Below are 23,786 nucleotides of genomic sequence, written 5' to 3' on the forward strand. Positions count from 1 at the left end.
TCGGAAGCTAACTGTGCATTTGGATTAGCCAACACATAAACAAAAGTTCAAGAGAAGCAGTGCAAAAAATGGAAGAGTAAATAATGAGAGAGTGGGAAACAGCCAGGCTACAGCTGCGAAGCTTGTAAATAGAGCAAGTAGCTAATACACTTTCCCAGCTTAAAATGCAATTTACTAACACTGCAGTGAATTAATCAAAAAATATATGAACACATGAAAAACTCTAAGTCAAAATGTGCTTTTCAGTGCTGACACATTCCCGGGACAATATGGAATGCTCATTGGGAATTGCCTTTCTCTACCAACCTTTGATTGCACAGGGCAGAAATAAATTCCCCTTGCTCTCAAGCTGGATGGGAGAGTGGCTGAACCCCAAAACCAACTCCCTGTTCCCAGTGCAGCTCTCCAAAATCACAATTAGGAAACTCTGAAATATCTGAGTGGGGCAAAAAAAACCCCAGCAGGGTGATTTTAGCAGGGAAAAAATCGAGTAAAACAAAACCAGATTTGGTTTGTTGGTCCTTTGCCAAAGCTCTGTTGCTGCACAGAGCAGGATTGTTCAGGAGACCTGGGAGTGAGCAGATGCCTCCTGATAGCAGCATCTGATGTCACACTGGTGTGAGGGACAAAGCCAAGCTTTGCTGAGATCAGTGTGCCCTGAGAGGGATATTTAATTATGTGTTGTCACATTTCCTAATGGCAGTTAGGAGTTCTGCAGAGATTCTGTCTCTTTTAGAGCCTTTGTTCCCAAGGGAATAGAGGTTATCCCATCCTCTGAAGAAGGTGATTGTCTAATGCAAAAAAAACCCCAAAAACACGGGGGGGGAGGAAATTTAGGAGATACAAACATGAAAATCATGACTAGGGAAGTGTTTTGATTCAGCAATAAAGGCAAAGCAAAACAGACATCATCACTCTGAAAAAACAAAATCACACAGGAAGAGATTGGATTCTACTGAGCTTAACCCTGAAAGATGCTGTCCCTTTATGATTAAATTTGCTATGAATGACTCACCCACAAGCTAATGTGAAATGTACTCCTCAACTGCTTCTCCCAGCAGTTCAGGATGGAAAAGCTAGTCCCAAATAAAAATTACAAGGTAAAAATAAAAACCCAACCACGCTATCTCCCATTTCTCATCACCAAGATGCCTCACAAAAGAAAATACAAGGATTGAAAGCATTTTAACTTGTGAAATATGAAAGGCAATTCATGCAATGGAGGAATACCTCAGCCTTTTAGCTGGGAAACAGTCCTTCCACGGGTGCTTGGTTAATAGCTATCATGCAAAAACAATTAGTCATTCAAGCAATTAAGAAGGTAAGTATCTCCTAAAAAGGTTTTGAGCTTTCCAAGCCCTAAATACAATTGCTATAAACCTAGACTGTTCCTGAGTGTAATTTCCTTCTTGTATTGCCTCTCCTGAAGTGATCCATTGTGTCTCATGTGTTGTAAATTCTTGATGCTCTTTTAGCTGCAGTCTGAGCCTCTGGTGAGTTCTCCTCTTGCTCCTCACTCTTCTTATGGTTTAGGAATATGTCTGACTTCAGGAAGCGGCTGTAGCTGTCATATTTCATGAGATTGAATATCTGGGAAGAGGGGGAAAAGAGTACAAAGCAAATGACCTCAGTAAAATGAGATTTTAAATGAGAAGGATGCATTAATTCCAATGTACTTTTCCTCTGCTTGTACCAGAGCATTACTACAGAGCAGGACATTAAAAAAAAACCACTTCCAACTCTCCAAGGGGCAGCAGGTAGAAAACAGTGCTGTGGGTTCCATGGTGACTGCTTGGCAATAACATCCACATTAGTTTAAAAATCAAATTACAGCTTTCACAATAGCCAACTAAAGTTGAGAGGTGCCATGCCTTGGTCAGTGAGGAGGATGATCAAATCCTCCTGGCAGGGTGTCTGCAAGGCATTCAGGGGGACAGAGCAGAGCTTTGAAAAGAGGTACCTTTTCTGCACCTTTCTGACTCTTGAATGCTGCAAAGTAACTCATGCAGAACACTGGATAACTAAGGAAAGCCTCTGAATAATTTCTGAAATAAAATATAATTTACACAAATACTGAAACAACTGGTTTAGCCAATTAAACCTATGCCAATGCTCCCATCCTTTTTAGACCAAATGCCAAGACTGGTCTCAGGCCAGATGAGAAATGTTGCAGTAACCTGCCACAAAGAACTGACCTGGTACAGATGTGTTTTGCCAGTTAAAGTGTGGGTTTAAACTGCTGGTGGATTAAATTTATGTAATTACACTTTTCACTAGGCCAAGAGCTCCTCATAGCCAGTATGGAAACATGAAGTACAGCTTTTTTCTCCCAGGGCTTGAGTTCAGGCTCATCCTTCAGCATAACTGCTGCTCTTCTATTTATATCCACTGCAGACAAAAAAAAAAAAAATCCAAAAACTACAACTCTTTTGGAGTTTTCTGAAAACAAAGGGTTGGGAGAGGAGCCTGGAATCTGTTCAGGTGTCAAGGTCAGGACTATATTTTGCTTGTTCTTGAAACGGAGGGGAAGGGAAAAAAGTAAACTTCAAAACTATAATTGAGACAAAACCAAAGCCTCACCCTCAGTCTATTATTTCACTGGTGGAGCCTCTCTGAGTCATGTTTCAGGACTGATTCTTTTCTATGATACTCAGAGTAACTGAATTTCCAGGACAAATTTCTGGATTCTGATCTGCAGATGTGGCCACTCCTTGTGTGGATAACTCATCTCTACCTTTACAGGCCTCACTTCTAACTGATAGTACAGTCAGGTAATACAACTCTTTCCTAGGAGGAAAAAAAACAATCTCAAACTTCTTTTTCATTTCACATCCTCGAGGAACTTGGACAGATACAGGGCAAACACCCAAAACTTGACTGTTCTTGTCTGTGCATTTGCTGAAACAGCTCCCTTACAAGTAAATTACATGGTGGATTTTACTAACCACTATTTGTTTACATATTTAAATATTTAAGCTCTAAAACTGTGGAAACATTATTCTTTAAGCTACATATTGGAAAATGAAAAAAAAAAAAAAAAAAACCAACCCAAAACACCCACTCTGTGCAGAGCCTGATCTTCAGGGTCTGGACTCTTCCTGCATTAGGCAAAGTCAATTTACACCTCCTGGCACTGGCTAACTACAATATAATTAAATTTATCCAACCAGCTCAAGGGAAAAAAGTTGTAAGGGAGACACTTCCTGTTAAAACACCACGCCTGTGTTAAAAACTTAGACCCCTCTTGTTCCTGGTATCACTTAAAGCATCTCCCAGAGAGGAAGAGCACTGAAGATCAAAATCTTCTGCAGTCTGGTCAGCCAAATACACAGAGCAGAGTTCATAATCATGTGCCAAAGCAGAACCCTCTTTTCCCCTCCCTCTTTCCCTCCCCCCACTGCCTTTGAGGAGCAGGAACATTTACCCCACAAGTATTCTGAAGCACATGGAATTCTCTGAACCACTCTGACACTTCATTCAGCACAAACAAATGGCTGGGGGCAGTCAGGGCCACCCCATGAGCACCAGCCCACACCCCACTGGAGCATTTAAGCTCCAGTCAGAGCAGGAGCTCTCTGGAGAACTGAAGCTCTTGTTCCCAGCCCTGCTGTACACCAGTGGCCTTCCAGCTCTGCCTTTTTTTCCTTCAGACCCACAGAGCCAGCAGTGGTTAACACTGCTCTTCAGAGAACAAATTACACCACTCCTCATAACTTTATAAGGATTGAAAACTGGAGAAGACCATAACTCTTCTGAGCCATTATCTAACAGCAATAAACAGTAGCTTCAAGCACTGGAAACTTGCAATGACCCATAAATGCTCTGCATTTGTTTTTAAAAGCTCACAGAATTTCTCCCCACATTAGTGGGATTCCTCTACCACTGGTCCAGTGTGGTTCCAGTTCAGGTATTACTAATTCTTGGCTCTCCATGTGCATGTAATTTATAAAATAGCAAATATTTTAACTCCAGTATTGTCTCCAGCTTCACTCTTATAGTCACTCACCCTGAACTGCAGCGCTCAGATCTATCAGAACATTCCCTTCCCCCAAGTCAGAACTTTTTCCATTAAGAAGTCTGTTTCTTCACATGGAAATTAGATTCCAGTTTAGACATTTCTACTGTCTTGGAATCTGTGTGAAGAACACAGAGCCTTTGCTCCTCAGACCCCTCCAAGTGACCCAGCCAGTGCCCAGCCAATGTATTCAATACCTGATGGAAGTGGGCTGAAAACACTGTTTAAATCACTGCGCTGTTTCTCCACAAAAGGAAAGAGCCAAATGGAAAATACAGGTAGTCCTCAGGATGGTACAGGAATTAAAAATAGTACTGCAAGTGCTGGAAAGCTGCAGATAAGAATGACTCACTTCATAACTTATGCTTTGAAATCAGCTAAATATCAAGAAAATTTACCACCTAAAGACATGCCTGCAAAATTTCTAATTTCTACCAGATCTCCCAAGTTCCTGAGGGAAAGGCAAAGCAGAGACCAACTCTTCCAAGTCTTACATGTTGCAGAAGAGGAGGGTTTTCAGAAAATTGGGTTATATTCATATCAACATAAATACCAAAGCAAAGTAAAATGAAGAAATTTGAGCTCTCAAGGAAACCAGTGGCAACTACAGAAACAAACATCAGCAATGACTCAGAACAAGTGAATACACAGGAAGACAAAGGGACTGAGTTAATCAGGGAGATTCTCAAGCTACCCACGCAGGAACCCAGGAGAAAACTCCATCCAGTTTTCCAGGAAAGTCCTGAGCTGGAATTGGAATGATTGTATTGAGTCTCTCTTAATTAATTGGTTGTAGTGAGCTGGAATATCTCAGAGCAGCTGCATTAATATCCCCAACATGGAAGCAACCCAGCTCTGTGCTTACCTGTTCAATCCATGCCACGGCTAGAAAGTAGAGTTCACTAAAACCAGACAAAAATGAATGAAACTGTGTTAGTGAAGTAAATAACATTACCTGGTCCTGGAGTTTCTGAAACATGAGAGGGTGCGGTGTCTCCAGGATGGTCTCACTCAAACGGGACTGGCCTTCGACATTGACTTGGGAGGAAGCTTTACTGGACAGGAAGGTCATGTAAATCTCTTTAGCTTTTTCCTGCATCTGCAAAAGAATGAAAGATTCTTTAAAGGATTATTTGCTGTGGGAATGTTCTCTGTATCAGGTTTATCTCACTTGTGTATGCTCATTTGTACTGGAGGAGGAACACCCCTGCAGGCCAAAAGCTGCACTGATATCAGTGAAAGCTGCCAGAACTCAGCTCGTAGGCTACAGCAGGTTGGGATGATTGAATCTCAGCAGTCAAACTGGATTTTTGAGCAGTAAGCAGGTTACAATCTCAGCAGCCAGTGCGAAACTGCTCAGCAGCAGCATCATCTACACCTTGTCTTTGCTTTAGAGACAAATGTTTTTCCTAACACATCATCAGCATGGGCAAAACACCGGAGGAAGAAAAGCTGGGAACTGACTACAAGGGAAAATTCAGTGAAGTTAGTGTATAACCCATGCTACTGCCAGATAACACTGTCACACCACACACTTTGTCTTCACCATTACCTCAGAGCAGCTCACCTGCAACACCCACTCCATGATTAAAGAAAACACCAACAGCTTGGCTAACTGGCAAAGAGAAGACTCTCAACAGCCTCTGAGAGTTGATAAGTAAGTGAACTGCATGAAGCTGATTGTTGGTATTTGCCCAGAATTCAGAGCTCTTCCCTTGTCAAACCAGTAACAGCAGTAACATCTTGACCCCACCAGCATCTTTAAGCTTCAAAGCAGTGAGTGGCCACAACCCCCTGAAGTTCAGTGAAAAGCCCTTTAGCCAGATGGTTGGATAAGAGGAAACCAGAGAGGGAGAAGAGAACCAAGCCAGGCAAGAGCCAAGCCCCCTGCTGCAATCTGAATTCTGCATGCTGGAAACATCCCAGCAGCAGCTGCTCTGGGCCATCCCCAGCCCTGGGCACTCACCAGTGTCCCCAGGGCACCTCTAATGAGCCACCACAGCTCCAGAGCAGCACCAGCTAAAGGGCTGTGCCTTTGATGGGAACAGGGCTTGAAGAAGGAAACATTTAAACCCTGCCCATGAAGGAGTCTCAGAATTGCTTCCATGTTTTACATCTGAGCTACATTTACATTTGGGGGTAATTAGAAGAAAAGAGCTGCATGTGTTTGAGCATTCAGGAGGCCTAAAGAGTTGGGGCTCCCTCACTGCTGAAGGGGACACCTATTCTCTAGGATTCCTTTTTAAAACTCATTATTCATCTGGTGGGTAGAACATTACGTGTCAAGTGCATCAGGTCACAATGAACTGTTTTTAACAATTTCCAACGTGTTTCACAGCTCAGGGAGGACTGGGTCAGCCACTTCTGTTCTAAATGAACAATTAATCCAAGGGATCAAAGGTGTGACTGCTGTAAGTGGCAAAGTTAATGTCCTAATGCAGGCACAGTAAAAGGGCCTTCAGCTATTATTGCACGAGCAATTCTATTTCCAGTCCCACCTAAATGACTTTTAAACCCACTGTCCAATTTCAACCATACTTCAGAAAGGGGCAAAGAACTGAGAAAAAAAATTACCCTCCTGCTGAGTCAATGGAAAATCAGCAAAAGAAAGGGAGAGGAAAAGCAGCACATGCACCAAGGGAAAAGCTGCAGTAAGTGCTCAGAAGTTATCTGCTCTACTTGAACTGCCAGAATGTTCTTTCTGCTGGCTAATGAAGGCAAATGTAGCTCCTCAGCAGCCCCAGCATGAGGTGCTGCTTGCCCAAGGACACAGGAGCAAGCTGGGCACTGCAGAGAAAGAGCAGAGGGAGGCTTGAGAGGGAACACAAAACTAGAAGTAACTGTGAGGAAGTTTAAAGAGCATGGAGAGGAACAACAGGACTGTGTGGGAGGCTAGTGAAACAGGGAGGCTCTTTGGATTTTGTGAGGAAGAATAACAAAGAAAGGAAGTGAAAGAGCTGTGGCAGGGAGAGGAGGCCATTGCAGAGACACAGAGGACCTGGCTTTATAGCAGTGGGGAAACGTGGAAATGCACAGCTGAATGTTACAGGTTCTGCTGCAAATAGAACTGTTCTGCTAGGTCTATGCTTCAGTAGTACAGCAGCTGATTAACTACAGCCTATAATTTGCTTTAAAAAGAAAGAACAGTTAAAGCTGCCAGTGTGCTCATACACCCCCCAAATGTCACTCAGGCAGAGCCAGGTTCAGGTGGAGGAGGCAGAGATTGTCCCTGTTCAATCAGTGGCATTCTCTGCTCTGCATCAGCCTGAAACTAAAGGCTCAGCACAGGGGACTCTGGAACTGAAACAGCTCTTACACTGGGATCTTGTTCACAGGTGGTTATTAAAGGATTTCTGGCAGTCCCCAGTCCCATCTGTGTGCTGTCCCCAGTGTCTGTGCCAGATTCCCATTTGGAGTACAAAGTGCTGTCTGCAGCAACCCCCCTCGCTATTTCAAGTGGATACAATATTCTTTCCCACTTCCTTTCCTAAGGTCAAACTCAGCTCCCAAGCATGTGTGGCTCCCAAATGAGGTGAATGGGAGCCCCAGATGCTCATCAGACCAAGCTCCCAGCACTCAGCAGCTGTGCAGGATTACCCAGCCCTGCTAAACCCTTGCTACATTCCACATGGAGAAGAAACTCCTGAATGTACAAGACTTTGTTCTGGAATCATTCACTACAAAACTTCAATGTGGACATTTTGGTGGGTTTTAGCAATAGCTGAAAATATTCCCTGCTGTTAGAAGCATTTATGACAATCTGTAATTTATTTTTGAAGCTCAGCTGCAAGAAGAGAAACATTTAAAGCCCAGGAAGCAGCACGACTGACATGTTGTTTATTTCATTAACAGTCACAAATGCAACAACATATGACTAACTCCAACAAAATATTTAAAGTTAAATTTTATTCCCCTATCTCCACCACTCCCATTTCAGTAATTAAATACATGCCCTAACACAAGGGTCACATGGGTGGCAGCAGAGCTCACTGCCACGAGTGGACTTGACCCAATTGCTTTCTCAATCTTCACTAAACATCAAATTCATATTTTAACTTCAATTTTAAAGGAATATCCTTACTTTTGTTGTTGTTTTTGAGCTAGAAAGATGTGTCTTGAGCTGAGGGGGAAGTTTGTACCTTCCTTCTAGAAGAAGATGGGCCAGTCCATCCAAACGCTGCCTAGACCAGCAATGCAGCCTTGCCTGCTGCCTCACTCTGCAGCTGCCAAAAATCTCCCCTGTTCCCTGAATCACCCACTCTGATGGAACAGCAGCCTGTACAAAACCAAACACTGCCCCAGCTGGCAGAGAAAGGATAACAATAAATATCCCAGGCACAATGGATGCTTAACCCACTGCTCATGTGGTGACCTTCAGGCAACTTTAAACTGACCAAGCAGAACCCCATGCCAGCACTCTCACGTCAAGTAATGAAAAGTTTTTCTCATCCTTTAGAAAGAGAGGGGAAAAAAGTCCCATTCATATAATCCTGGAATGGTTTGGGTTTGAAATTACTTTAAAGCTCAGCTACTTCCAACCCCCTGCAGGGACAGGGGACATCTTCAACTAGATGAGATTGGTCAGAGCCCCATCCAGCCCAGCATTGAATATTTCCAAGGATGGGGCACTGATCATCTCTCTGGGTTCCAGTGTGTCACCATCCCCATAGAAAAGAATTTATTCCTTATACCTAATCTAAACTTGCCCTATGTCAGTTTGAAGCCATTTCCCTTGTCCTGTCACTCCATTCCCTTGTTCTAAGTCCCTCTTCAGATCTCTTTGAGCCCCTTTAGGCACTGGGAAGTCTCCCTGGAGCCTTCTCTTCCCCAGGCTGAACACCCCCAGCTCTCCCAGCCTGGCTCCAGAGCAGAGCTACTTCAGCCCTTGGAGCATCTCCGTGGCCTCCTCTGGACTCACTCCAATCTGGGTTAAATTCATATCAGCTCCATCTGACCAAGAGTCTCCGTGTCTATGAGCTAATCTGTGTGGGAAACCAGTTTTAAGGAGAAGCCAATTATAAAACAAGTAAAAAAAACTGTTTCTAGAAGACTGTGCATACAAGAGAGAGATGCAAAAGGATTTCTGCAAGAGTCACTTTCAGAAGAAAAATCCATGCTTCACACTACCATAAACACTGGAAAGATTTCTATTTTTAGTGCTTTTCCTAGCTTTGTAAATTATCTAAACAAAGCCACCCATAAGCAGTAGCTACAAAAATTTACTGTAAGTCTGTGTCATTCTAAAGCACATTTATTCAGCCAGTTACAATAATTTGGGCAACACCAGACTCCAGGCTGAGCATACTGTGGAATAACTGGTATTGAATAATTAACCTAAATAAAACCTAGTTAAGTCTCTGTCCATTCATTTGACAATTCACTGGAGGATTCACCAAGCTCCTATCCCTGTACATCACTTCAACATTTTCTGTACTGGCATCCTAAATTAGCAATCCTAAATCAGCTAAAAAATATGGAAATTATTTAGCAAGGGAAAATATGATTATTATCCCACTGCAAGCATGGGACTTTTCTGCAAAGTTGACTGACTGGTTGTTCTTTCCTCAAGACTTTTTGTATTCGTGGGCCTTAATGAGGGAGGGAAGCAGCTGAATACACAAAACTGGAATTACTAAATGTTACAAAGTTCACAGTCAAATTGAACTTGCAAAAAATAGTATTGTTGTATTTTATGCATTTATCAATACCCAAAAAATACACATAGCTAAACCCAGCAAATTGTTTTGAGGGGAATTTTTTTTTCAGTGCAAAATTTGGGATATTTACAGAAAACAGATTCCCCTACCCAAAATACATTGTTTGGAAAGGCAGGGAAAATTTTGTTGTTTTTGCTGAAAATCTGCTGGGAAACTCTTTTAGCTGACAATATTTGACTGACCTTAGGAGAGAAACTCTGCAGTCTGGACACAGCCCTCTTACACCTGCACTTCATAACACGTCTCCTAGCCCAATTCTCCCATCTGAATCCTACTCCTTGGCATTTCTGATGTTCCTCCAAGCACATATAATCCCACAGCACACCCCTGGAAAAGCTGGCAGCCCATGGCTTGGACAGGAGCACTCTTTGCTGGGTTAAGACCTGGCTGCATGGCCCAGGGAGTGGTGGTGGAGGTTCTGCATCCAGCTGGTGGCCAGGCACCAGTGGTGTTCCTCAGGAGTCTGTGTTGGGGCCAGATCTGTTCAGTATTTTCAGTGATGACACGGATGAGGGTATTGAATCTTTCATTAGTAAATTTGTAGATGACACTAAGCTGGGAGCATGTGTTGATGTACTGGAAGAGAGGAGGGCTCTGCAAAGAGACCTGGAATAATTGGATGGATGCACAGAGTCCAGTAAGATGAAGTTTGATAAGTCCAAGTGCTGGGTCCTGCATTTTGGCCACAATAACCCCTGCAGTGCTCTAGGCTGGGGACGGTGTGGCTGGACAGTGCCCACGCAGAAAAGGACCTGGGGGTGCTGTGACAGCAGCTGGACAGGAGCCAGCAGTGTGCCCAGGTGGCCAAGAGGGCCAATGGATACTGGCCTGGACAAGGAATGGTGTGGCCAGCAGGAGCAGGGAGGTCATTCTTCCCCTGGACTCAGCACTGATGAGGCCACACCTTGAGTGCTGTGTCCAGTTCTGTCCCCTCAGTTTAGGAAAGACATTGAGTGCTGTGTCCAGCTCTGGCCCCTCAGTTTAGGAAGGACATTGTGTCACTTGAGCACATCCAGAGGAGGCAATGAGGCTGGTGAGGGGCTTGGAACACAAACCCTGTGAGGAACAACTGAGGGAGCTGGGGTTGTTTAGCCTGGAGAAAAGCAGACTCAGAGGTGACCTTGTCACTCTCTACAACTCCCTGAAAGGTGGTTGTGCTCAGGTGGGGTTGGTCTCTCTCCAGGCAGCAACTGACAGAATGAGAGGACAGAGTCTCCAGGTGCACCAAGGGAAATACAGGTTGGATATTAGGGAAAAGTTTTTTTACAGAAAGAGTGATAAAGTACTGGAATTGTCTGCTTGGGGAAGTGGTGGAGTTACCACCCCTGGATGTGTTTGAGAAAAGACTGGATGTGGCACTCGGTGCCATGGTTTAGTTGAGGTGTCAGGGCATGGGTTGGACTTGATGATCTTGAAGGTCTCTTCCAACCCAGTGATTCTGGGATTCAGTTGGAAGAGGTTTAAGTGGTATTTTCCCACTCTTCATGGTGCCAAAATGTGCCCTTTGACAACAAGAGCTGCATTCAGGTAAAAAGCATAAATGTGGGATTTCAAAAAAAATGAACTTTAGGAGTCTGACTCTCAAGGACAGGGACATTCACTTGGAGTTTTGAAACTACTTCATTTCATACTCACAGAATGAACTCTAAAATAGCAGATAAATTTGAAATTTCTCAAGAAAACTAGAAAACAAATAATCAAACAAAAAAGCAGACACAAAAACTTTTTGAGAAACAAGCAAACAAAACATGGTACATATTTGAGGCCTGGCTCTATGGGCTTCAAAGTCTAAATGTGAAAGTGGATCCTGTGTTCCTGGTGGATCTAAATGTAAGCCAAGATCCAAGCAGTGGAAAAAAAAAACTTATTGGAGGTGCCTGGTTGAAAAATTTTCCAACAGAATATTTCCTACTGGAAAGATAGAGCTGTCATCAAAATGAAAAGGCTCTGCAGGTATGCATCAATTTGGATAAATATTTAAGCAAAAAAGTTTAAACAGACCCCTTTTGTTCTGTAACTTGTAATTTGATAAGGCCAAATGTTTCATTTTGGTGCTGTAAAATATTTTTCTTTGGGCCATTTGTTATTTTTATGTTTCACTAAGATATCACAGTGGTGTAAATTTCCATGTAATAGCTGCTGTGCTCTAAAAAAGTTCTGAATGAAATATCTTTATATTTGCAAACAAGATGATGCAACATCGCTGAATTAATAGAACTTCTGCTACTCCCTAGAAACTACAAAAAATTCAGTTTTCAAAACACGGGAAACTTGACAATTTCAGCACTTTGTTTTGATTTGAAATAGACCCAGCTTTGTTTCCAAACAATTCCACCGGGATGATTTTAGTGCAACTTCTTCAAATATATTTATTTGCATTCACGCGAAGCACATTTTGCAACAGAGATGTTTTACCTTCAGCTCTGCTAAGTAAACTTTGTTGACAAGTACAATTTATTTAGGAAACATACCTGCTTTTTTCCCTGTGTTTTCTTAAATTCTTCACATGCTAACCAGAACAAAACATTTTCTTCACTAAATTCTTTCTTTAAAAATTCCTAGGAAAGGGAAAAACAAACACACAAAGGTTAGGATCCAATTTCTCAGTTGTTTTTTACTCTTCCTACTACAGCTGTTAGAACTAGAAGCTGCCTAAAATTAACTTTACCGTGAGTTTACCCAACCCAATGTCACAGAACCACTGCATTTGTGCATCTGCAGAACTGATACTGAACACTCTGATTTTCTGCACTTTGAAAGCACATTCCAGGAGGAGGATGGGCTACATCTAATCTCAGACCATATCAGTAACTAACAGGAATTGTTTCTTCAGTCTCCCTTAAATAACTCCAGCACTTTTACAGCCACTGCTCAAAGGGAAATCCAAAAATACATGAATTCATTACCAGGTGAGTAAAATGAACTATTTTAATGAGAGTCACAAAGCACTTGGGATTCTCACGTAGCACCTTTCTGACTTTTGTAATGAGTAAAATCTCTACAAATGAAAGTGTTTCTAAACGTGGTTATCAGTGGCAATAAATTCACTTAAACAAACTGAGGCAGAAGATGTAGCTGTGTCCTCTATGCTGTTTAAACACAGCACATTCCTCCAAAAGTGAGGCATGCTTTAAAAGCGGAAAAATTAAATTTATTTATGAAATATAATGACTGAAACTTTTATAGCTCTGAGATCATCAGTTTTCTCCTTCAAGTGTTAGAAAACAGAGACTAAGTAATGCCAGGAATTAAACAGCACCAAAATAACTTTTTCTTTCTTTTCTTTTTTAATAATTAAAATCAGCATTTTGTAATTCTTGTTTTTCTCACTTTTCAAACCAGTCTGGCAGGAAACCATTTTATCCCCGTGCATTTTATCAGTGTGGTGTGGCAAAAGCACTTTCAAGAAGGCAGTTCCTATTCTTACATCTAATATGGCAAGAAGGCCTTGAAACACCAACTCACCACCCTCACCTAATTAAACTTCAAGCCATTTTGAGCTGCACCAGCCCACACTTTGTAGTAAACTGAAAGGGAATATTTTCAGCAGAGCTGCTAAACACAGAGCAAGAGCCACAGAATCATCAGATTGCTCCTGGTAACTCACGGCTTAAGGACAACGAGTGAGAATGAGAGCCCGGGATCTCAGTGATAAATAATGCTTGGCAGGAAGGATCAGCAGCTCAGGAACTGAATTTATCCAACAGCAACTTGTTAATCCTTGCAAGACAGGATAGATCTCATCAGGAAGGTGCAGCCCAAAGCCTTCCCTGTGCCTTTTGAGCACAGGCTGCAGTGGCAGGGGGCAAAAGGGGCCACCTCAGAAGCTCTGCCAGTGGCTCAGCTGCAGCTCTGCCCAGGGCACATATCTAGAGGGATGTGTGCCTCTGTTGACAGTGCTGGCACTGCTGCACCCTTCATGCTGAGGCTCATTCTGCTTTAAAACCTGGATTTTGCTCAGTGTAAATATCCATATTTAATATATCGACCCTAAAGCGTTTCACTCCTTCCGGGTCCTCCAGGAGGCTCTCCAGGGACGTGGCCCATTTCGAGGTTCCTTTCAAGGGTTGGTGGCTGCTGCTTGGGTGGCCCTCACCATCATTTATCTCTGGGGAAAGAAAAAAAAGGGAAAAAACAGCATCTTCTTTAGAAAAGACAAGTATCAGCCACATGGGTGTCTCCCCCATTTCCTCCTGCACTCTTGATTTCAGCTGCTCTCTTTAAAGGAAACACCATAAAACTGAAAATAAGCACACACACACATACACACACATACAGACACTTGAAATCTGCTTTGCCTGTAAGGAGACAAAAATTCCTTACAGCCACATAATTCATGAACATGTAAGGAGACACTGTTTGTTTTATAGGAGTTCAAGCACCTCCTTGTTTTATAGGAGTTCAAGCCTGGGGAACACAATGACCACTGTCCATATTTTGCTCTGGCACTGTCAACAATGTTGGCTTCTCTAAAGGAACTTCTGGTCAACCACACAGGTGAAATTTATTTTTAAGAAGAGAATCATCACTGAGAGCTGGATGCTCGGTAAAAGCAGAGAGAGAAAGAAAAAGAATGGTTTGATTAGCAGGAGAACCAGTCCAAGATATTAACCCAGTCCAATGGGAGGAGAGACACCCAGCAGAAGAGTCTCCAGCTCTCTCCAGCTGAGTCAACCTGGTTTTGGGCAAGAGGGTCATTTTACTGTTTGTTTCCAAGTCCTGAAATTCTCCTTTTATGAGGTGTACTGGACTGTGCCCACATCTAACCTGCCAGCCAGCCTTCTCACAGACAGCAAAGATGGAATACAATTTCTATTTTCTCTATCCCAGGAACAAGTGCATTTCATTTGAGGCTGGTGATGGCAAAAAAACCCCATTTGCTGGCTACCCTTCAGAAAACCTATTACTTGAAAAAACTCCAGGAATGCTATTGCTCATCTGAAAAACTCTAACACAGGCATAAAGTGCTCAGCCTCCTCTCCTCTTAACACACAAAATGCCCTGGGAACACAGGAGGGAAGTCAGAAGGATAAGAGCTGCACTTCAGGTCACTGTGCACTGGAGGGATGCACAAAACTCTGACTGTAATCAGTAGAGCTTCTATTTATATAACTCCTTCATTTCTCCCTACCAACTTACTGGAAATCTGGATCTGGATAACTTCTGCTTAAGCTCTGCTTTTAAAAACCCTAAAACCCCTTCTTTCACCATGAAATTAATCCTCACTAAGTATCTCAAAAAACTCTCTATGCAGAAATACACACACACACACATATATATACATATATAAAAATACACACTAGCAGATGCCCTTTCCAGTTGGTGACTGGAAATAATGCTGAGGTTAAAGCCCCATAGAATACTGGCATGACAGCAGAGGCTCCTGAGCTTTGGCTGGTAGGGACCTGTGAAGTCTGTTTCACCAACTGTTCTAAATGAATGAACATCTCTTCTGCCTTGATAGGAGAGAGGATTTTGTTTTAGAAACTCTCAGCAAGTTTAAAGGTCAGGAGCCAGAACCAAAGGATTGTCTCCAAACCACAGCTGCAGCCTTCACATTTGACAAATGCACTGCGAGTTAACATCGCCTCACTTTGCCCTCCTTCGTGCAAAAGGATGTGGTTCTTGATTAGCAGTTGAAAAATTTATTTTAGAAACCTGACTCAAAGTATTTGGGCATCTAATCTCAGTAAAATCTGTGAGATTTGAGTGGGAATGGCCAAGTGTGTTTCAGCAGAACACAAAACCCTCTGTGGAGCTCGAAGGTGCTGTTATACTCACACTCACCTTGGAGAGGAATGGGAGCTCTGTGTCTGCAGCTGCTCGTGGCCTGCAGAACCAGGCCATTCCCTCACTGAGCATATGACTTAGCACACAACAGAAGGGGGGAACATTTGATTCCCAGTGTTTCTTTTCCAGTCAAATCTAAGTGGGCACTAATGATTGCTTTGAAAAGCACATGCTTCAATTAGCCAATGTAGACCTAGGCCCTTGAAAACCTTAAAAAAACCCCAATTACTGGTGAGTAAATACCAGAATAAGTCCTTCCACAAACCCAGGATACATCAATTTGCTTCTCTTCTACTGCTTTCACTGATCTTCCATTTTACTGCTGGCCATTCTCAACCCTCCCTGATCACCATTTTCCCCATCTTCCTCTCACTTCCAGCCCACCCAGCACAGCCCAACTCTACCCCTCCATTTATGTTCTGCCCCCTCTCCTCTTTGTCAGCCTCCAAACCCTGCTCCCTCTACTCCTCTTTTCCCTGCATTCTCCTCCTACAGCCTTAATAGAACAGAATTTGGGGTTTTTTTAAGGGAGGACCTACATGACATCTTCCTAGGTCCATTCTGCTGAGCCTCACACAGGACACAGTCACTCAGTTTGTTTCCTCACTTAACCCGCTCCCCACAACCCAAAAAATACTGTGATACAGAGACAAGGGTTGTCTGTCCATTGCAACACTTCCATTTACCCCTTGCCTCATCTATTCTATCGATTCCATTTATCCCTTGCCTCATTTATGTCCCCAGAGCAGAGGCTGTGGGATATCTCAGGTGCTGGGCAGCTCCAGGCGCCACCAGAGGTACAATCCCAGCTCAGCCCAGCCCACAGCTCCCAGCACCGCCCAGCCCAAGGCTGGGGACACCAGGCTGGGGACACCAGCCTGGGCACCATTAATCCCCATGTCCAGTGTTCCTCTGCAACCACTGGAAAACACAAACATTCCCCTTCAGCACAAACATAAATAGGCTGCACATGACAGTAGGAAACACCTCGAAATTTTATGAGACTATTAAAACTGCTGGGTATTTTTATTACATCCCATTAAATATGCCATCACCAACATTTATTCTAATACAAAAGTGACCTGACATCCCCCCAGTCAGGATCGTAACTTCCCGCTCTGCGCGCTGGTTTCATGTAGCAGATTTAATATGTGATTTTCAGATTTTTTTTAAGAGTTTGAAAGACAGGAAAGAGGTTTCCCCACAAATTACTCCAAATCTATCTCTATTACTAAATTACCTTAAAAATGCTACTTTCCCTGAAGTGCAAATTAATGAGTTTGAAACAATTCATCTGAGGAGGCAATACAGCAGTGTAGTTACATGAATGATCCTCCTGACACCTATTTATCTCTGATATTTATAAAAAAATAACTTTCTCCTGTTAAAACCATCTACTTACAAAGTTAAATAATATAGCCTTGGAAACAACAAGCTTGATACCATTGTTTAACAACAACCAAAATGTACATGTACAATCATTTAAATGAGGAAGGCAGACATTTGCTGTTACTAAAAACTGGGAGATAATTTTGTGCATCACAAAGGGCATTACAAAATGGCAGTTCTCCCAATATTTCTGCAAGAGTAACACACAGAATATGCATCAGATGATAAATAGGTTAACCACATTTCTTACATTACAGTACATATATTACACTACGACACGCTAATTAAATTTCAGAGCAGAGCTCGCTGTCTTTAACACGGGTTAGAAAAAGAGGCAGAGAAAGGCAGCAAGGCACGCACAGCAGAGCACAGTTGTAAGAGTTTCTGCTGAAGCAAACTTTCCACTGAGTTGGAAATCCGCTTCAGAGACACAACCGCTCGCACGATGTGCAGGGAGCAGCCAGCTGCTCCTACCAACGCAGCGAGTGATTAAGTGCTTCTTTTAACAGCACCATTCTTCAGAGCACTCCATGCTAAGCCAGCCAACAGGCAGTTGCATTATCTGGAGCATTATTTTAGAGGAAAACCTCGCAGGAGCTGCCTTCCCATCACACAATGGCACTGCAGCAGCAGGCTGCGGATAAAGGCTCTTTGTGCGCGGCAGAGCGGTGAGTGCAGCACTAATAACGCCGTGGGTATCAGCTGAAGAGTGCTATCAAAAATGCCAAATATTTGCATCATCCAAACGGGAACTTGGACTGAAATCCCAGGGAGTATCAATACCATCAATACATACAACTTTGCATGTCAGAACTCACAGTCCTGGCCCTTGTTTTTGACAAGCACGGAGAGGAAAAACCTGCGGGAGCCCATCAAACGGAGCGGTTCAGACACGGCTAATTGAGTTAGACATGCTGCTCACTCTGCCTTCCAGGAGCACTGCACACCACAACGGCTTCCCAAGCTGCTGCCACTCTCCAGCTGTTGATACCGCGGCCTTTGAGGCACCATATCGGGCAGCACAGGGTCACAGCCTGCACAGAATCCTGCTGAACACATCCCTGCCCAGTGGCCTGCTCTGCACATCTCCTGCCCGCACACCCCTTCTGCACAGCCCCTAACAGACAAGTGCCACACAAACATTACAGTGACAAAAGCACCATGCAAACAGCACATTCCTTACTCTATGTTTAAGCATTGATGTACAACAAGAAAAGCCACTTCCACTTCTTTTTGAAGAACTTCTGACCACTCCTCCCCTCGTCCACCTTAATCATGAATCTGCAAGCCATGAGCCTTTATTATTGCTTGAAAAGCACTCTGAATACCTTGTCGTGTCCTACAGTCACCAGAATGCCTACCCAGCAACAATCGCCAGCCTGGAATTAATAAATCCAAGGTATGAAGCAGTGGGAAACATCATAAGCAAGCAGCTGAAAAGGGAAAATTCCCTTACTTTCCATGTATCCAAGCATCAGGGGTTGAATCCTCGCATAACAATTCTTTCCTAGCAGCAGCTGAGTTATAGACCCTTTTGCTACAGCAGAGCCGTCCCTCGCACGCGTGGGGTGTTCAGAGCATGAGCCTCAACATCCTCTTTTGACTGTCTCTAGCAACAGATGGCTACTGGATTCCACTTTTAACTATAAGGAAGGAAACTAAAGGGACGTTCCTCTTTTGTAGCATCTCTGGAAGTGCTCACCAGACATATAGCCTTTAAAAAACCCCCTCCCTGCCCCCCCCCCCCCCAAAAAAAAAAACACAACACCAACCCAAAAAACCCCAGAAAACCCAAACAACTCCAGACAAAGATCTCACTTGGCTTTTCTTAGAAAGATTGCAACTTCTTCCTGCACATCATAAAACACAGTGTTATTTTCTAGGATTTGGAGATTGCAACAGTTTCCCCAAATGTCTCGGCAGTGGCAGATATCGGCCATCACCCCTCGGAGCCGACAGAGCAGCACGCTCGGGGGTACACAGCACGTAACCGCGTTCCAGCGCCCGTCTGGACAGGGATGGATCCGCGCTGTCCTGCCTTACTCCTCCTTGGGGATCTCCGCTCCAGCCAGAAACGCTCCCGCCAAAGGCAAACTCCTCAAAGTCAATTCAGAGTTGGAACAGGCTCGCAGTGACGCGCGGGGCTGTCGCCCGGGCCCCGCTAACAGCGGCAGTTCCGACCGAAACCCGGCACGGCGGCACCGGCCCGGGCAGGAGCCAGTTCCCCTTCCGCGCTCACGGGAAGCGCCGCGCGGCTCCCCCGGCGCGCCCACACCGCGCATCCCCCGGGCTCGCCCCGCAGCCCCGGGCCCGGCCCCGAGCCCGGCGGGCCCCGGGGACCTCCGTGAGCCCCGCGCTTCCCCCTGCGGGCGGCGGGCAGCGCAGCCCGGCCCGAGCGGAGCGGAGCGCGGCGCAGCCCGGCCCGGCGCGTCCTGGGCGGGAGCGGCCGCGGGCTCGCCCGGGGGTCGCCGCCCCGGTCCCCGTTACCTGAGGGCGGCCGCTTCCTGCTGAGCCGGCTCACGGCCCGGTTGAACATCCCGGGCGCCGCTCGGCCCCGCTGCCGAGCCCGAGGGCGGCCGCGCTGCCCGCCCCGCCCCGCCCCGCCCCGGGGAGCAGAGCCAGCCCCGCACCTGCCCGGAGAGCCCGGAGAGCCCGCGGAGCCCGGGCACAGGCACCGCCCGCGGCTCTGCCGGGGCTGCACCCCTCGCATCCTTCCCCTCCTGAGCCTGAGCCCCGCTTCCACAGCCCTGACACCCCCCCGCGCCCGTCCCGCTCATCCATCCCTCCTCTAACTCTTCCCGGCTCCAGCCCCCTGCTCCTCAGCGTGCTCCTGTCATCGCGGACACGGGACAGCAGCGTCCCTGCTCCTACCCCGCCACCAGCCACCTCCTGCCTTTGCTTTAGCCACCTTGCAGCAGGTGCAAGGACCAAAAACACTTCCCCGAGACGGCACCTTCATGAAATTGTGTTCTGTCTTACCAAAACAGACACACCAAGCTTTTTGTGTTGGAGTGACTCCTTTGCTCTTCCAACGTTTCCAAAGACAATTATTTCTGAACAGAAAAGTGTAGTTACAATTTTAGCAAAGCTACTTTCACTTTCAGAAATAATGTTTTTACCAATATATTTGTTCAAAAATCCAGCATGTGAGAAGTTTGTGTAATTCTGACAAAGCTGCAAGCCATCAGACAATTACCTCAGCAAAACAGTAGTGGGAGGCAATGGGAGCACTGAAATCCCACTGGAAATATCACCAATACACAAAAAATCACAGAAACAACTGCTAGCAGACAAGTCAACAGTTGTTTTATTTCCATCTCAGCCAAATCTCATTGCGAACACACAGTAATACATTGCTAAGAAGCTCCGTTCACAGAGAGAACTTGGATGAGCTCCCCATCTCACTGAAAATTATGGATATTTTCCACTTATATGCACAAGGCCAAGATCTCATTCCTAGGAATTGGTGACACCAGAAGACTGAACACAAGAATCAATTGCATCTGTGCTTCCAAAATAAACAACAGCACAATACCTTCCAGCTGAAGGGATTTGGCCTGCACCTCCTGGACCTCTGCCTTTGGCACCAGGGCCAAAAGCTGTTAACGGGTAAAGATTTCTTGGCTTTTGGGGTAGATTAAAAAAATATGAAAGTTTGTTGCTCTGCTGAGGGAACTGCTCAGCAGCTGCACGTGGTGTTTCCAGGCAGATGTGTGAGACAGACACAACATTTGGGACACAACTGGAAATTCCGTGCAAGCACCAGAAGAGCAGGGTGTAACACCCCGGCAGCAGCAGGGCCCGGGGGGCAGCTGGGAGAGAGAAAGCACGTAGAGGGACAGGGGAGAGGAGCAGGGGGCAGGGTGGGAGAAGACAGCTTGGACATGCACTTCCCAAAGCTTTTTTCAGTCCTATCCACTAGTGCCAGGTATTCCAGGCAGAACATTTACACTGAAGCAGTAGACAGCACCAGATTTTATTTTGCTTTCAGAATCAGGTCACAAAGCCCAAAGTTTCTATTTTAAGTCTTAGGAACATACTCCTAGGACAGCTACATCATCTTTGAGACAGCGTACTGACAAGAAGTTACCAGATTAGCTTTAAGACCTAGTGTCCAGGATTTGGGGCTGAGGGAGTACATAAGAACTGTGAGAACGTTTGGAGGTCGGATTGTGCTCATGGTGCCTGTGCTGCTGTGTCCAACAGACCCGAGAACCCAGTTCCTTGTCCACTCACATAACGGGAAACCGACCTAGAGATCTGCCACAAACTGACCTCTAGGATCAAAGACATTTTCAGTTCCTTTCCCCCCTTTGATACATGTTTTCAAGATTTGTTTCTGCCTTTTTCCTTGAAAATACTCCTGTAGAGCCAGAATCCCAGGTGGGCACACCAGCGCCTGCCCTCTCAGCGTCGTGTTCCCAAAGCTGCTCTGTGTGTTCTGTCTTGTGTTCCAGACCCAGCGCTTCATCAGACAAAACTTCAGGGAATTTTCCTTCCAGGTGAACTCAGTGGAGATTTTCAGGCATGGTTCATTTGCTGGTGTTTTTATCTTCTTTTTCCACAAATAAGCTGCAACACCCATAATACATAGCAAATTATGACTTAATTCAAACAGTGCCAGTGTCCACATGCCATCTCTACGTTTTTACATTGATCTTTAGACCTTGCATCACTATTTTTACCAGCTTATTTCACAAGGCAAAATTTCCCTGAAAAATGAACCCACACACACGTGTTTCGTAACCTCTGGCTGCAGGCCATGCAATACAGAGAGGATGGTGTGCTCTGAGTATTTACCACTCACACCTAAGGAATTAAAACACCTACCATTAAAACTGAAATCTGCTCAAAGAGTCAAGTGCCCTAAAAAGTGACCTTGAAAGCTTTTGTGAACCTCCTCCTGCTCCAATCTGCCCATGCACAACATGTTAGCACATGGTGTGAGAGCAAGCCTTGGGCTGATCCTCATCCCAAACCAGGGCAGCTTTGAATTTGGATAAAGTTCAGCAAATTTCCCACTGACACTGGCAGGAACAGGTGTGAGTGTGTGTAGGGGGAAAGAGAATGTGCAAGACACCCAAAAAGGCAGACACACGCTTGATAATGTGATTTCAGACAAAGATGCTATTTTAAAATTTGACTTGTATTCTGAAGAGTAATTGTACTTAAATTTAAATAGCTGGATTTGAAAAGAAATGAAAGGAGTTGTGCTTAGCTGTTGCCATTGCAAAAACTATTCTGGAACATGCTGAGCTATGAATAACACCACAGAAAATTCATAAAATGCACAGCTCATTTCAATGCCAAATTGCAGTTGGAAGACTCAAAATTAATCAACAGACTATGAGAACCCCAACTCATGATTTAAACCTGATTTCATTTACATCAACATAATGCAACTGATTTCAGTAGAGGTGGAACTTACTTAGGTATAAGAACTTAAAATTAGAAACATTAACAATGAGGAGAGGAGGCCGTCAAAGTAGGAAACTCTCTTTTCTCTGCAAAAAATCCCAGCCCTTTAAAATCAGGTTTTAGACTTTAAAAGTTTAAGAGAAGAAAATAAGACTAGACACTGTACTGCAAACTAAATGCTGGCCAGAAAATGAGGCATTTTCAACAAGAATTCATGCACAAAAATCAGACTGTTCAGAGTATCACAGGTTCAATAAAAGCAGGTTTCAAACTCCATCAGTGTTCATCTTGACGTCTCGATGTTCATGATGGGCTGGCAAACACGGCTTGAAAGCTTTTCTTTCCACATCAGCCAAGGCTGAAATGCACAGAGTATCATGAACCTGCAGGGACTCAGATTTATGGGGTTTTTACCTAAATGCTTCAGCACAGACGTTTTCAGTTGCACCACGAAGCAATGAGTGACTGGCTGCTAGAACAAAGCACAGTGCGGTTAACCCTGGTCCTTTCAGAGGAAACAATGAGACTGGATGCTAAGATCTGGAGTGGTTTTTCACAGTTCAAAGCCAAATATCACTTAGGACTTTTATTAACCTTAAACCAACAAACCATTTTGAGTTCCAAACCAAGGTTTGTAAGTCTTAGCTAAACGCAGTTACTGCCTGAAGATTCACAGATACAAGAGTAAAAGAGCAGATAATAGAAGGTTTTAATCTTTCAGTAAGATACACACAGAGTAAATTTAAACATAGCCTTCCTGCAAAGTACACAGCATAAAACAGCCTTGAGGAGAATTCTAGGAGAAAATTATATTCTATTTCAGGCTTGCCTAAATAAATCAGGGGAATTTGTCCAGCACTCCTCACTTTGAACTCACAGAAAGCTCAGACTCACTCCTTTGTAATACTTTATAGTATAAGGAGGTTCACAGGGTCAACTTTTATCCCTAATCTTGTGGAACATTCCTCAGTACCTCCAACTCCAGCAGCTCTATGCATGCCAAAATACAGACTGCAAAACTTTGGCAGCGAATTCAAACATGAAGAAACTGAGTTACAGGCTGAGTAACTCCAGTAGTGCTTCCACCTTACATTACTTACACCTATATCTCTTCATAAATTGCACTCAGAAAAAAACAAGACCAAGTGTTTCAAAGCTTGAAATTTAAGTGTGATTGTGATTTTTAGTTTTGTGCTTTTTGCATCTCACAGGGAAAAAATTGTTTCATTAGATTAATATTAAATGCATTTGTGTTTGTATTTGTCTGATAACAACCTTATTGCTAAACCACTTTCACTTTTCTTCAACTTTGTTCTACAAAGAAAAAATAATTGTATTTTCCTTTTATATTGCCTTTAAATTTCAAAGGCAAATGCCATTTTTTTAACCTACAGAACTTAAACCCAGCTTTCAGAAAATAAAGCAGCACCATGAATTAAATCTTGAGATGAAGAAAT

At 44.2% G+C, this 23,786-nt stretch overlaps 1 protein-coding gene across 2 annotated transcripts; it reads right to left on the reverse strand.

The window, feature by feature from the left end:
- Nucleotides 1-826: 826 nt before the first annotated feature.
- Nucleotides 827-19,477, reverse strand: RGS10 (regulator of G protein signaling 10). 2 transcript variants are annotated; one of them, XM_083866881.1, is made up of 5 exons: nt 19,399-19,477; nt 13,722-13,840; nt 12,204-12,290; nt 4,971-5,114; nt 827-1,590 (listed from the first exon to the last, which is right to left on the reverse strand). In XM_083866881.1, the coding sequence occupies exons 1-5, from the start codon at nt 19,445-19,447 to the stop codon at nt 1,444-1,446; spliced, it is 546 nt and encodes a 181-aa protein (XP_083723007.1). In that variant the 5' UTR covers nt 19,448-19,477; the 3' UTR covers nt 827-1,443. The 2 variants fall into 2 exon arrangements, with proteins under 2 accessions (XP_083723007.1, XP_083723008.1); XM_083866882.1 differs by lacking the exon at nt 19,399-19,477 and adding an exon at nt 18,368-18,397.
- Between the last annotated feature and the right edge of the window lie 4,309 nt (nt 19,478-23,786).

The sequence above is a fragment of the Zosterops lateralis genome, assembly GCF_965231275.1.
Source record: "Zosterops lateralis genome assembly, chromosome: 8".
NCBI lineage: Eukaryota > Metazoa > Chordata > Aves > Passeriformes > Zosteropidae > Zosterops > Zosterops lateralis.

What these genes read in the sequence shown, in the direction of transcription:
- RGS10 (XM_083866881.1), bottom strand. Translation starts at nt 19,447, where the DNA reads ATGTTCAACCGGGCCGTGAGCCGGCTCAGCAGGAAGCGGCCGCCCTCA. An exon ending in AAGGAGTGAAACGCTTTAGG is followed by an intron (nt 12,291 to 13,721) that starts GTCGATATATTA and finishes TCCCTTTCCTAG; the next exon opens with GAATTTTTAAAGAAAGAATT. An exon ending in AAACACAGGGAAAAAAGCAG is followed by an intron (nt 5,115 to 12,203) that starts GTATGTTTCCTA and finishes ATTCTTTTGCAG; the next exon opens with ATGCAGGAAAAAGCTAAAGA.